The following is a 15713-nucleotide window of genomic DNA, read 5'->3' as shown; positions in this document are numbered from 1 at the left end:
ATCTTCCAGCAATGTGATTATTGGTTTTCCTCTAGCATGAATGAGGACACTGTTGAAACCTTCACTGATGTTGTTATCTAGACTATCACAACTTGGTTGATATGTGAATCTAGATCTTGACCAATATCTAGACCAGAAGAAGGAAGAAAGTGGGTCATCATACATGANGTATTACAATGTGCATGTCATAGGGATGAGGTAATTAGCATACGTACCTTGGTGGAATACCTATGAGGTATTTATACGCTTCCTCATTCACTGCTCTCATCTTCAGCATCTCTCTCTCCCAAGCCTGGGGGTACGTGCTTGTTGCAGCACTCCACATCAAATTCTTCAATACTTGACCACTGAATTGCTTCCTAAAGTTAGCATACATGTGCCTTATACAGAATCTTTGTGGTGCCTTAGGCAAAAGTGCTTCAACAGCATGAACCAACCCCTAACAACAACACCAATTATAATGAAACATACATACATGAATAGCCATAAACTGCAAAAAAAGGAAAATTTATAAGGAGTGCATGTACCTTTTGTTGGTCAGACATCCACGTGCATGCTCCACATATTTCATTACCACCAAGGTCTTCAATCAATAATTGCAAAAACCAACTTCAACTATCTTTATTTTCAACTTCAACTACTGCATATGCTATGGGAAGCATTTGGTCATTTGGGTCCCTACCAACTGCTGTTAGCAACTCTCCCTTATATATGCCTTTCAAAAAACAACCATCTAAAAATATGATGGGCCTGCAACTTGCAAAACTCTTCTTACATGCATCCAAACATACATAAATTCTTTCGAAAATGGCCTCACCATTATCACTGTTCACTTTAATCTGGACAGTTGAACCTGGGTTACTTCTCAAGACCTCATGTCCATAGTCATGAATCCTTCTAAATTGCTCTTTAAAGTCTCCCTCACGTTCATTTGTTGCCATTAACTTGGCCCTTCTTGCTTTGGAAATTGAGACCTTGGTGTTCCATTTCCTAAGTGCTTTGTTACGTATATCTTGTACCTTTATAGTTGGATTTTCATGCAACACCTTATGTACTTCATGACTCAACCATTTACTATTCATCATTTTTATGTTTAGTTGTCTGCTGCAAGCATGGGTATCAACAACCTTCCTTAATTGCCAAATCTTTCTTGATGCCAAATATCCTAAGTAAGCTACCCATGGACACTTTTTTTGAGCCCTCATGCATCTCACCCGAACCCTACGCTTATCATTCTTTACGAACTTAAGATCCCTCCCAGTATGAACAACATAGTTTCTAATTGCTTCCTTAAAATCCTCTTTATCATTAAAAATTGTCCCAACTTCCCATTTGTAGTCTACCATTGACTTTTGCTTTCCAAATTTAGGAAACGGACATGCACTTGGTTTGGTAGCATTGTCATCCTCCTCACTACCACTACCTTCACTACCTTCTGGAGTTAACAACTATTCTGACTCCTAATCATCATCGGACAACCCCCTTCCAATATCTTCTACCATGTCATCTTCACCACTAACCTCACTAGTGTTTTCTACCCAAGAATCCACTTCAACTTCCTCCTCACAACTGTTTTCTACTTCCTCCTCAACGTCCACTGCACCCATTTCCTCAGCCTCCACTGCACCCACTGCCTCCACCTCCACCTCAACTTCCTCCACTGCCTCCACCTCCACCTCAACTGCCTTCGCTGCCTCCCCTTCCACCTCCACTTCCTCCACTTCCTCCACTTCCTCCACTGCCTCCACCTCCACCTCCGCTTCATCAACCTCAACTGCACCCACTTCATGGACCTCAACTGAACCAACTTCATCAACATCAACTGCACCAACTTTGTCCACCTCAACTGCGTCAGACCCATTACCCCCACCACTCTCTGCAGGCCCTTGGCAAAGGTAAAGGATGTCATTCTCTTTCTCCTTCTCAATTTCGACAACCTCTGGTTCACTAACTTTATGCACGACAAATAAGTGCACTTCCCCCAAACATCTAGCTACTTGCATCATATTCATAGCTCCACTGTCGTCACACAGGCCATGCAAAATATTATCAATGCTGTAAACTAACTCNTCTACTTCCATGTAACCCATTTCTTTCATTGAAGCAACAACTCCAAAATAACTCCATGTGTCGGGGTCAATGTCCCAACATAATATATGCCCACCTATATACTGAAAGGGACACACGTCCTTTACTAAGGTCCCACCGTGGTGGACCACGACCTTAAACCTCTCTTCATCCATCCCAAACCCTATCCTGCAAATGAAAAGGGGGACCACTTTCATAAATTAAGACCCATGGGACCAAATTAACAACAAACAGGGACCACTTTCAACACACAACAGGGGACCAATTTCAACACCCAACAGGGGACCCATTGAACAACGAAAACGACAAAAATGAAATGCTATTTTAACCATGAACAGGACAAACACAATCATATTTTAAGCATCAATAACACAAACATAATCATATTTTAATCATCCACACCATAAACAATTAATATTCAAATGAGTAAGTAACAAAACCACGAACCTTGCGAACCTTGCGAACCTTGTGAACCACACCACGAAACTTGCGAACCTTGCGAAGACGATGGACGACGACGAAATCAACTCCTACACCGCTGATGAAGACGATGGACGACGACGATGAAGACCATGGACGACGACGAAACCTTGGTGGTGCCAATTTCTCAATTTCTCTTTTTCCCAATCACAATCAAGATTTTTACCCCAAACTAATTTAACCCTAATTCGAATTTTTACCCCTAATTCCAATTTCTAATTTAACCCTTATTTTAATTTCTAATTTAAACCTATTTCCAATATTCCACGTCATAATTTNTTTTATTTTTAAACATGTAGCAAAGCAGAACATTACACGTACTCACAAACTGTCCACCTGGCATCTGTGCCGTTAAGAAACTTAACGGCGTCACCCAAAAGGACCAAATTGAACACTTTTTGCGAAATTAAGGACTTAAGTGAACTTTTGAAAAATAGAGGGACCAATTTGAACAAATCCCCCCAAAGGAGGGACCAAAATAAGTATTAAACCTAAAAAAAACCTTTCAAGGCAAATAATCTCAAAACACATGATTTTTATTTAAAAATGCTTAAGTTTATTTTTTAAATTTTACTCTTTTTTTTTCTGACAACGAAATAAATAAGGCTGAAGAATATCTGTAACCTAGGTACAGTACAGTCACGTGAGTGGATAGAGAGAATAGTGTGCAAATTTTGAAAAAAATGAACAGCAAAAAGTAGCAATAAATAATGTTAGGAGAGAAAGATTTGAACATTATGTGGAAAATAAGAATTATGTAAAATGATGTGACTAGCAGAAATTTACCCTAATATGCACCCAAAATTACTTATTTTAAAATGGAATTATTACATTTGAATAAATAAGTACCAAAGTAACAGCATTACTCAGACAATCTGTGGATTCAGAAAGATTCATTATACAGCATCTCAATTCAATATATATATATATATATATATATATATATATATATATATATATATCAAATAAAATATTATTAAGAATATGAATCTTAAAAAAAATATATATTAAAAATATAAAATATTATGGATGTTTATGACAAGAATACATATTAGTAGATAATATTTTGGGTAAGCTGTAATTTTTGTTTCTCTATGATTGTATAGTATTCATATATAAAAATATTTATTAACTTTTTCTAATACTAGTACTGAGGTTATTATCTTTGTCTTTTGTGTTTGTCTTTTACTTATTAACGAGAAATAAGACTTAGACGTTTTGTACATCTTTTATGATATATACAGAGGTAAAATGATTTTAGATAATATTTTATTTTTATAATATTTGAATATATTTTGTGATTGGTATATGGTGGTGTTTTTTTTTATTATTATTGATTGTAAAGTAATTTTAAATAAATCACAGAATAATACGTAGATAATGTTCAGGAAAAAAAATGTTGTATAAGTATTATTATTTTTTATAGATTAAATATGTTTTTGGTTCCTTAATTTTCAGTCAAAATTGGAATTACTCTCTTTTCAAACTTTGGTCTAATTTAGTTTTCCAACTTTATAATGGTATGAATTTAGTCTTTTTAATCGAATTTTGTTAACTTTATTTGATGTTTAAAACGCGTTTCTCAGTTAACATTGAAGTAAAAATATGTCAAACAGTATAAAGAACCCAAATATTATCATGGAACGTGTTTGAAACATTAAATAAACCTAACAAAGATTAGATAAAATGACTAAATTTTTATATTTTTAAAATTGAAAGACTAAATTAAATTAAAATTCTAGAAAAAGACCTAATTCTAATTTTCACTACCAAAAAAAAACATATTTAATCTTTTTTTTATATAATTCTTGAAAGGATCGGATGGCAAACAATCTCGTGCAGTGTATCCTTGTCAAATGTCTTTATCAATGTACTTCTTGCTCAATACTACACTCTACAGACTCCCATTTCAGTTCCTCTTTTCACTTTTTTCTTTCACATTTTGTCCATTCAGTTCAAACCAACCAAAAGCTCTCTTTTCTCAGATTTTCTTTCTTGTTTTTCCAGTGTCCAATATAACATGTTAGCCTATGTAGGTTTAACTTTATCCAATTGTTTTTTTTTTCTCTTAGTATCTATTTTAATTTTTACATCAATTACTTTTATTCATAATAATCAACGAATTTTTTTGACGTTTAAAATAATATACTTTTTATAAACTTTATTCAATTTAATCATTTTCAAATTCTCTCACAAGTCTTATTTTCTATATATTCTTTTGGTTTTTCCTTACTATTTTTTAATTTAGCCTTTTTATTCATTTCAATTTTATGTTATATTAACATTAACGTTCTGTTCATACATTATATCTGGTCAAATTGAAAATTTTTTAAACTTTTTAATTTCTTAGAAAAATAATATAAAAAATCACGTGTCATTTTTATTCAATTTAGTGTAATTTTTTTAAAATAAATCAATTTTCTTTTTCTCCATTTTGAATAAAATAAGATGGAGTGATCTTATACATAATTTTAGAAAAATATGTTTTAACATCTATATGTAAATTGTAACTAAGATTAATTATTAATTTGGTCAAATTAAAAAGAAATCAAATTACTTTATTAAAAAAAAGTTAAATTATAAATCAAAATTATAAATACGAAAATTAAATTAAAAACAAACACTATGAAACAATAACATGACACGAACAATAATATGTAATACTCTCATACACAAATGACACGAACCAAACCTAATACAGAGTTTTTTTTTTCAAAGTTAAAAAACATAAATAAATAAAGTTAAAATTCCTTACATACGAACAAGACATTAATATAAATCTAACAAAAATATGAAATTAAACTATTTTAAAAAATAAAAAACTAAATTTAACACACAAAACAAAAAAACGAAGTTCAACAAAAATAAAAATAAGAAACAAAATCTATAATTAAGCCTACTTTTTTCCACTCTTATCTTCTACCCATTGTCTCCAATGGCTTTCAAAACACTCTTATATTACAATTAAAAAAATATTTCTGAAACACTTAAATTTTTTAGATTTATTTAATATTATTTTTTTTAAAAAAATACAAAAATTTTTCCTTTTTTAAACTATTTTATTTTTGTATTATTTGTCAAGTGTAAAATTTTTCAGTTAAAAACTGGGTTAAAGATACTTAAAAAACTTCTTTTAACAACATTCTTTTAATAATTTTTTTACAACGCATATGTGGCAACTTGTGATTGATTCGTTTTAAATATTTTTTAAACATAAATTCAAATAGATCAATAAAATGATGACATGTGTTCCGTTATAAAAAAATTGTCAAAAAGTATTGTTAAAATATCATTGTCTATATTTTAAATTTTCAGCTGTCTATTTTCTTTAACACATCAGCTTACAGTTTCATATCTTACAGCTTTTCTATTTAAAGAACAAAATCCTCCATGTAGAAGAAGCCAAAATCTCTATTGAAAGTTGAAAGAGTGTGAAAAAAAAAAATGAAGGTGCTTGTTCTGTTCGTTGCTACAGTTTTGGTAGCATGCCATGCCTCAGACTACCAAATGTACCCTCTCCGACTGAAAACTGGCCATGTTGGGCAGTACTCCACGGCGGTTTTATGCGCAAGTTGGAGGCTCGGCGTGGAAGCAAACAACCTCATCAAATGGAAAACTGTCCCAGAAGCATGCCAAGAGTTCGTAGCGGACTATGTTCTAGGCAACCAATATAGATCAGACTCCAAAACTGTTTGTCGTGAAGCTTATTTTTACGCCAAAACTCTTAATATCACTGACAAAGACGTATTTGTGTTCGACGTAGACGAGACTTTGCTCTGTAATCTCCAGTATTATTCCAAGCATGGATTTGGGTACCTTCCTTAAAGAAAGTGTTATTTGTTTTATTTTGTTTCATGCATTTCATGGCCGTGCTTATGTTACACTGAATGTTACATATATTTCGACGAATGTTTGGTTATAGGGTGGAGCGATTTAATGCTACAGCGTTTGCAAACTGGGTTGCTGAAGGAGAAGCATACGCACTACCCGAGACTCTTGTGCTGTACGACAAACTTATGTCTCTGGGCATCAAGGTTGTCTTTTTAACCGAAAGATTAGTGTCTCAGAGAGCTATAACTGTTGCCAACTTAAAGGATGTTGGATTTGACAAATGGGAAAAGTTGATTCTGAAGTGAGTTTCATTTTTCCATGAACTTGTTCATGTAGAAACAGGTTTTGATGATTAAAGTTGCAGACTTGAGTATAAGCTGTTGTGTTTTGGTTTCAGGGATCCAGCTGCATATACTGGGAAATCAACACTTACATACAAAGCAACTGAGAGAAGGAAGCTGGAGGAAAGTGGTTACAGAATCATTGGAAATGTTGGAGACCAATGGACAGATTTGATGGGAAGTTACAGAGGTTTAAGGACCTTTAAGCTGCCTAATCCCATGTACTACATTGGTTGAAATCTAACAGCTTAACGTTGCTCCTAACCTATGAAATAAGATATGTAATGTGCTGATGGAGAGAGTTAGAATAGGAGCCCTAACTAGCTCTTTTTCATGACTTTGTTTAACTCCTTTGTTATGTTTCATGATGTTTTTAGAAATTTGTCTTTTAAGATTATCTGTCTCTTTAAAAAGTCTTTTGTAATCATTACATTTCAGCTGTCAAGATTCTCTATTAGTAGTGTTATTCATCATAATATACCTGTTTAAAACTGATACTGTTTTTTAATTCAAAATTTTAGAATAATAAATTTATAGGTTTTTTATCAGTCAACAAATAATTTAAACTTACACTTAATTTTTCAAAATATATTTAGATAAATAAACTAAAGATAATTTAAACTAAAGATAATTAATTTAAACTTACACTTGAACATGAAACATGTCTAACATGTTATAAACTAAAGATAAATAAACAGTAAAAATATATGGAGTTTGATTCAAAACAGTTATGAGAAAAATTATAAAAGATATATAAAAAAGGCTTTAGTATCATTTTATCATTAATATTTTTATTATCATAAAAACTGAAAACTGTAAAGAAAAAAAAATCGCACTTAATTATTTTGGTAACATAATAGATTTCGTGTCTTTATTTTAAAACAAACCCTTGTATTATTAATAATTTGATTATGTTTGTATTGAGTTTATAACTTTATACCCATTTTAAAGGGACTTTTTCTTCATATTCTTATTAAAAATATTTATTTATATTCAATTCCAGTCTTAACTCCCTTTTTTTTTCATCAATAAATTATAGTTACCAATTTTTATTTCCAAATAAACTCAATAATTTTTTTTGCAAATAACCTATATTAATAGTATTTATTGCAAGACTTCATGTTCATCATTCGGAATTCATAATCAGAATTAGCAATCAGAAATAATAATGCTGAAAATTTAGTCTTAGAAAGCTGAAATCTCACTGTAAACAATATCTCGAACTCTTAAAAATCTACTCTTAAATCTGGAAATCAAATTCGATAAAGTGTTTTTTCAAAATTTTAGTAATGATGAGATGAAAAAACTTTAAAACCAAAAAGCCTAATTTCATGTGGATTTTTCATTGAGAAAGGTTAATTTGTGAAATGGTTTAATGGTGGAATAATATCGTACAGTTACCTTACCTACCCTTTTGTTTCTTAACTTGTGAAAGATGCCTGAAAATATGGGTACGATATTTTACTTTATTCAGATGCTTTCTAATTATAGCTGCAGAAAAAAACAGCTTTATCATCATTCACTTAAATGTTAATTATTTAAATAAGCTTTATTAAATTCTATAAAATTTTTGGACCTAAAATTTGTATTTATTTGTATATAATAAATTGATCATCAAATTATATATTTTAAAGGTGAAATTAAATATTAATAAATAATTTAATTATAATACAATAACGAATAAAATATACATTTTGCTTTGTTTTCTATAAAAAATTCACCTTCCTTTCACGCCTTCCTCCTTTCAGTCTGCAACAGGTACGGATTCAACATTTCAAACCCTCACAATGTACGGATTCAACATTTCAAATCCTCATAATATACGGATTGGTAGCAAGTTTTTGGAACATGCTATGGTGAAGCTTTTGCTTTATTTTCTCATTTAAAAATTTTAAAAATTATTATTTATTTTAAAATTTGTTTATTTATATAATTTTAGCATTAAAATGCGATATTTTATTGTTGCGGAAGTTAAAATATAATTTTCGTAAAAATTTGTGCATTGCCTTTAACACAAAAAAAAAAAATGTTAAATATCTTTTTACTTTATATATTTTGGATCGATTTTGGTTTTAGTCCATTTTTAAACTAAGATACAATTTAGTCTTTCAACTTTAGAAAACTCTTGTTTTAGTCTTTTTTACCAATTTTTTTTAACTTTATTTGTTATTTCAAACACGTTTCATTATAGCATTTGGATTGTTTATACTGTTTTACATATTTTTGTTTCAATATTAACTGCGTTTGAAACAGCAAATAAATTTAAAAAAATTTGATAAAAAAAGAATAAAACTAGAGTTTTAAAGAATAAATTGTATGTTATTTTAAAAAGAGACTAAAATTAAAATCACGTCAAAATATAAAACTAAAAGCATATTTAATAAAAAAAAATGTATGCACAACTATTTCTTTTTTGTTTTTTTCTTTTTCCTTTCACGAGTGATCCTACCCCAGATGTTGCCTCTGCCATTGTCTATTTAAAGAACAAAAGCTTGGTCTGATTACATGCAAAAGTTGGTAGTGATAACCAAAAGAGTGAGATGAATACGAAGTTGTGTGTTCTGTTTGTTTTTGCTTTTGTAACATGGCCATGTCAAGGCTCAGACTACCAAGTTTTCCCTCTCCGAATGAAAACTGGCTACAATGAACAATACCCAATAGAGGTATCATGCGAAAGTTGGAGACTTGGCGTGGAGGCGAACAACCTCGTCAAATGGAAAACTGTACCTGCGCCATGCCAAGAACACGTAGCAGACTATCTTCTCGGCGACCAATATAGATCAGACTCCAAAACAGTTTGCCGTGAGGCTTACTTTTATGCTAAAACTCTCAATATCACTCAAAAAGACATCTTTGTCTTTGATGTCGATGACACTGCACTCTCAAATCTTCAATATTTTGCTAACCATGGTTTTGGGTATGCTCTCTGATACCCTTTTAGCTTTTCAACTATTTTCTGTGTCTAGTATATAACTACTGGAAGTAATCATTGACGAGTATTATTTTGGTGGTAGGGTGGAAGAACATAATGCTACGGCTTTCAAGATCTGGGTTTCCTACGGTGAGGCATTTGCACTGCCCGAGACTCTTAAACTCTACAACAAACTGCTGGCTCTTGGGATCAAAGTTGTGTTCATCACAGAAAGACCACTGGATCTGAAGGATGTGACTGTTTCCAACTTACAGAATGTTGGATTCTACAAATGGGACAAGTTGATTGCCAGGTTGGTTATTCTTAAGCTAAAGATGTGTTTTTTATGTTGTGCTGTTTGATGAACGGTTATAAAAAAGTGGTTTTTGGTTGCAGGGATCCATCCATATATTCTGGGAAATTATCAAATGCTTTTAAATCTTCTGAGAGAACGAAGCTGGCTGAAGAGGGATACAGAATCGTTGGAAACATTGGAGATCAATGGAGTGATATTGTTGGAGATAAAAGAGGGTTTAGGACCTTTAAGCTGCCAAATCCCTTGTACTATGATTGAACTCCCATGTCTGTAACTCTGCTCCTAACTATGAAATAAAACAAGTTAGGTGATCAAATAGGGACACTTTGGTTTCAATCTATGGGTGTCTTTATCTTGATTATCTTGTTGGGATGTGTACTTGAACTATGAAAAACCTGGGAGAATCAACAATGTTGTTTTCTTCACTTTGAATGAATTATGAAAGTGTTCATGTTCTATTTACTTTTTTATTTTCTTGGATGATAATTTGTTGGCCTAATCTCTCAAAAGAATTTAATAGAAGGAATAATAATTTGATATATTTAAATTTTTTACATTTATTTTATTTGACATTACTATTTTTTTTCTTAAGAAAGTACAAAAGTTTATAGTTTTATATATTTGTGTTTTGTATCAAATAAATGAAAAATTGTGATACTATCACTTATTTAATAAAGCTATAAAGGAAACTTGTTAATAAAATTTAGGTTTAATTGAGATTTATTAAATTTTTGTGATATATTAAATGTTAAAAGAAACAATTAAAAAGATATCTAGTTAATAAATTATAAAAGAAAAAAATTATGAGAGGAAGATATTAATCACGTAACTTAAAAGAAGTATATATAAAGATTGTTATATTTGTTTTATTATTTATGTTAGTTGTTGCTTTCAGTTTATGTTGAATTGCTATATTTGTTTATATCAATTATGTTTATTTATTGTATGTTGAAATTACTTCTCGATAATATTTTTTTTATACAAAATGGTAGAACTATTTATATTATTAAGATTGTTTTTATTATTATTATAGAATACTATTATTTTTACTTGATATTAATTAAATTTTTCTTAGATAATGTCTGGGATTTTAGTCAAATGAGAAATAAAGTTTTTTAGCTGATGTCTACCATAACTGTTATTTTCATATTATTCACAAAATACCGATTTCTTTTGCTAGCATTAACTAAAATTATGTTTAATATGAATTGAAAACAATTTTAATTAAAATTAGTTGAGAATTATTTAATTAGATTTTTAAATAAACTTTAATTATTAAACAACATCAATAAAGTTTGATTGAAAAAGATCATATAATAATTTTAAACGAGATAAATTTAAATTTAATTTATTTAAATATTGTTAAAAATTGTGAATTCCTTGCAAGATTTATGATTAGTTGTGATTATGAAATATTTATCCACTTTACGATTAAATGATTGCTGTCAAATAGTCATGTATACCAATAACTCGTAAGTCTAATATGATATCCGGTCCAAATTATGTTATCCTGTTTATTATTATGAAGAGGGTAAAATGGAAAACAAAAAGGTTTGGAGATACAGAAAGAAAAACGTAGGGTACAGGAAGAAGCTCCTTATTTAAAACGGACTTGCAGTCGTGTTAGCGCAGTGGTAAAAGGCAGAAGGGTACTTTAGTATATTTACGTTGGTTTGGAGTGCAGTTAGTACTAATGGAATGCAGGAAGAAAAACGCAGTTCGTTGTCGGCGTGTACAGCGCCATGGTCTGATAGATTCGGGCTCAAAGTGTGCTCTTCAGCCCAATTCGAAAGAAGAGGGAAAGCATTCACCCGGCTATTAATCTAATACCAATAATCAATTAATTAATTTAAACCTTATACTTCTGTACTTAATTAATTTATATTGCGCGTATTTAAATATTATTTTAATCATAATATTATATATTTTAACTCTTACTCAATCGAAGACTATTCATAGTATTTTTTTTTATAGTTCCTATTTTTTTTATTGTAGTTCATCGTAGAGATACAAGACCTTACTTACATAGTAATACATTTAAATTTCATTTAATGTTTTTAAATGTAAGATATGTCCATCACACAAGATGTCGGTAATAATACGAGAATGATGTGATTTATTAGAAGAAAGTGTTGCAACATTGTCCACAATAGGACATTGCAATAATGTTGAGACAGAGATTATCAAAATCATACCACACAACATTACGAGGATACTAGTGTGTGCAAATCTAAAAAAAAAAATTAGATTTTATAATTAGAAATCTTATATACAACACTATATATAAGAAAAGTACGAAAATGATGTTTGTTTTATAGTGTTATTTTTATAGCTTAATTTTTTATTTCGTAATTTATTTATTTGTTTGGAATCTAAATATAGAAAGTTTAAAAATAAAAAAATTAGGTGATATATATATATATATAAGAAAAATACTTAAGCACATTAAAAATTCAAAATTTTGTATAAAATCTTTTACATGCAACTCTCTTAATACATTAAAAGTAATTTATCTCTTACAAACACTACGTTTTAATGATGGAAGGTGTATAAAAGTCACTACCGACACTTATAAATATATTTTTCAAATATAGAAATATAACAATTTGTTTATAGAAATTCGATCTTAAATGTATGTTTCGTTCGTTTCTTAATATGATGACGTGTACACTGTCAAACTTTTGAAATACTTTTTCTTTTTATGGTACATTTGTAGCAGTAATATTTATGTAGAATAAACAAATAACAGGATAAATAGAAAACTTTTATACCATATAAACATATAAGATGATATTATTTACTCTATTTATGAAATTATTTTATTTTATTTTATTAAAATGATTACTTTTATAATGTTTTTGAATTTATTTTTATTTGTCATAGTGTTGGAAAGCACATTTTAAAACTTATCTTTTATCTTATAATTATTTAGTATTTAAATGATGAATGTGGTAAAAGTAATGACATGATTTTTTTTTCAAAAAAAAAAACACCAGCAATGAAATATATATATATATATATATATATATATATATATATATATATATATATATATATATATATAAGCAAGAAATATTAGTAAAGAAAAACCTGATATTTTTTATAATAATTTATATGATGGAAAAAATTAATTACAATTATTATGAAAAATGAAATAACAATAAATTATTAAGTTGAATAAAAGTAATACTAAATGATTAAGTTAAATAAAGAAATAAAAAATTAACCTGTGAGTATCACATAAAAAGATAAAAACATCACATGGGTGTAAATATTAACTTTATTGATCAAATTTAATCATAAATTAAATTGAAATACATTTTTTTTCTATAATATATATATATATATATATATATATATATATATATATTAAATGAAATGAAAAAGTGATAGGATAATGTTGATGATAGGGTTGGTGTGAGAAAGGCACCACAATTAAGAGAGATATTATTAGTTCAAATTGACACGTGATTTTTATGCCTTTAAACTTTGTGGTCCAAATTTTTTCCTTACAATCTACACTCTTCTTTACTCTTTAGTCTTTCTTACGATAAAGTGAAAATAATTAATATATGAATAATTTTTATCTCTTTTAATTTCTTACATTGCATGTAAAATATTATATAAAGAATAAAATTAAATATGAAAAATAATCATAATGACCCAATTTAAATGAAAAAGAAAACACAAATAAGAAATTAAACAAAAATAATAATAAAGTCACTTTAGCTTTTTCATAACACTAATAACATTATTTTTTCAACAATTTTTTAGCAAATATTTATTTATAAAATTTTAAATTCATTATTGTTGATATAATTTTGTTATCTTGTAAAAAGTTTAAAAAAAAATCCAAATTTTATAAAATTAGTTTTGTTTTGTTGTTGTATACACCGTAGTATATTATTATTTCTAATTGATGAAATTAAAATAAATCATATTCTATATACAGACGAAATTAAAATATATCATATTATACTTTAATATAATTTAATATTAAAAAATTAACTATATAAAGTGAAATTTATATTAATTTATATATTATAATTTAATTACGTTTTCTCGTTAATGTCGTGTTTCCAATAAAATATTGTATAATATTTTTAAAAAATTTAAAATTATATATAAATTAAGTATAATATAAATACATTCTTAATATTAAAAAGCTGATGAATTATAAAGAAGAAAAAAGAGTAAAGAAAATGGGTTGAATTGTCAACCTAAATAATTGAATTATATGAAAGGTGAAGAAAAGAAGAAAATGACGTAAAGCAAAAGCTCCCGAGAACGTCTAATTTCCGCTTCTCGCCATTATTGTATAAGAAAAAAATCCTTTTAACAGTATTTTTTTATACGATAGTTTATGATGGATTATTTTTAATATTTTTAAACATAAATTAAAATAAACAAATAAAATAATAACACATGTTCCCTTATTAAAAAAAATTGTCAAAAAGTATTTTAAAATATGATGTTTCTATTATATGAACTAAAATTTCAGGTGTTGTTAGAACCACCTATTCTCTCCAATGTTCTCCACCAAAGGACATGAACATGTTTAAACAAGTGTCATGTGATTGTGGGACATTCCTTAAATAGGTACTTCACCCTCCTCTCAACCAACTGTCATGTCAATTTAATATTTATAATTAGAAAATATTTTTTTAACAATTTCTTTTCAACAATTTTTTAATAACAGTTTTTGTCATAATTTATTATTAATTTGTTTTAAATATGCATATTAATAAAATAATAATATATAATTTATTATCAAAAATTGTTAAAATAACGTAATCCTCTCAGATTTCAAATACAAAAACAAAACATCAGAATATTTTTTTACAGATATCTTTCGAATAATTTAAACGAACAATTTTAAGATAATTTAGATTTGTGAATAACTCTTTAATCTTAAATGACTTTTATTTTATGTTGTACTATTGTACTATTGATTTTAATTCTGTGTTCCAAATCACTTTTTTTTAATGATTTTACTGTTAATAATTTGAATAGTATAAAATTGGTCAATGTTTTATCTCCACACAAATGATAATAAACAAGAGGTTCACAAATTTTCAATTATTAAGAATAGAGCCGTTAAAATGGGTCACAACTCGCAGATCAATCCGGTCTGTCACGGGTTTGAGCTGGGTTGGGTTTGAAAAATACAATCCACTTATATGCGGGTTAGATTTCAACCGGGCTCATGCGGGTTGAACCCGTGGTGAACCGGGTTGACCCATCAACCCACCTACCTAATTTTATTTTTTTAATTTACTATTTTATTTATGAAATCCTAAAAAATAAAATATTTTCTTCACTCACTGTGTATACCAAAAAAGTAACCTCTACTCTCACAAGTACTTGTTCTCATTTGACGGTGCTCTCACCTTCACTTCACTGAAATACTTCTTGAAGGAGCAGGTAAAACACCATTCCTTTTTTCTTCTCTTTTCTCCACATTTTTGTTTTCTCACTTCTCTTTTTTTTTTCAAAAATCCTATAATGACAAAAATAGGGGTTTGCAAATTTGTTTTATGTTCTAGGGAATTTGAAGACATGGAATGATTTTTTTTATGTTTTGACATGCTTGTATCAGATTTTGTTCATTTTATTTAAACAATTTGAGTATACATTATTTAAACAAGCTCTTTTTGATATCTTTGAATTTGGGAAATTATGTAATAGATTAAACTATTAATTTTTTGTTGATGTTATTGAGTACCGGTTCTCTTTTTTTTACTAA

At 28.6% G+C, this 15713-nt stretch overlaps 2 protein-coding genes across 2 annotated transcripts; both read left to right on the top strand.

Annotated features, from left to right (window-relative positions):
- The first annotated feature begins 5948 nt into the window (after nt 1-5948).
- LOC106773787 (stem 28 kDa glycoprotein-like) lies at nt 5949-7137 on the top strand. The gene is made up of 3 exons (XM_014660536.2): nt 5949-6380; nt 6491-6700; nt 6797-7137. Exons 1-3 carry the CDS (start codon nt 6013-6015, stop codon nt 6975-6977), a joined length of 759 nt encoding a protein of 252 aa, XP_014516022.1. The 5' UTR covers nt 5949-6012; the 3' UTR covers nt 6978-7137.
- Nucleotides 7138-9245: 2108 nt separating this feature from the next.
- Nucleotides 9246-10423, top strand: LOC106773702 (stem 31 kDa glycoprotein). The gene is made up of 3 exons (XM_014660440.2): nt 9246-9657; nt 9755-9964; nt 10048-10423. The coding sequence occupies exons 1-3, from the start codon at nt 9281-9283 to the stop codon at nt 10223-10225; spliced, it is 765 nt and encodes a 254-aa protein (XP_014515926.1). The 5' UTR covers nt 9246-9280; the 3' UTR covers nt 10226-10423.
- Nucleotides 10424-15713: the final 5290 nt, after the last annotated feature.

The sequence above is a fragment of the Vigna radiata genome, chromosome 9, assembly GCF_000741045.1.
Source record: "Vigna radiata var. radiata cultivar VC1973A chromosome 9, Vradiata_ver6, whole genome shotgun sequence".
NCBI classification, from domain to species: domain Eukaryota; kingdom Viridiplantae; phylum Streptophyta; class Magnoliopsida; order Fabales; family Fabaceae; genus Vigna; species Vigna radiata.
Note: the sequence above shows the minus strand (reverse complement) of the source record. Positions and strands in the feature narration are given on the sequence as shown.

Excerpts from the sequence above, each read along its gene's own strand:
- LOC106773787 (XM_014660536.2), top strand. The coding sequence starts at position 6,013 with ATGAAGGTGCTTGTTCTGTTCGTTGCTACAGTTTTGGTAGCATGCCAT. Across the intron at positions 6,381-6,490 it reads TATTCCAAGCATGGATTTGG|GGTGGAGCGATTTAATGCTA; the intron begins GTACCTTCCTTA and ends GTTTGGTTATAG. Across the intron at positions 6,701-6,796 it reads TGGGAAAAGTTGATTCTGAA|GGATCCAGCTGCATATACTG; the intron begins GTGAGTTTCATT and ends TTTTGGTTTCAG.
- LOC106773702 (XM_014660440.2), top strand. The coding sequence starts at position 9,281 with ATGAATACGAAGTTGTGTGTTCTGTTTGTTTTTGCTTTTGTAACATGG. Across the intron at positions 9,658-9,754 it reads TTTGCTAACCATGGTTTTGG|GGTGGAAGAACATAATGCTA; the intron begins GTATGCTCTCTG and ends TTTTGGTGGTAG. Across the intron at positions 9,965-10,047 it reads TGGGACAAGTTGATTGCCAG|GGATCCATCCATATATTCTG; the intron begins GTTGGTTATTCT and ends TTTTGGTTGCAG.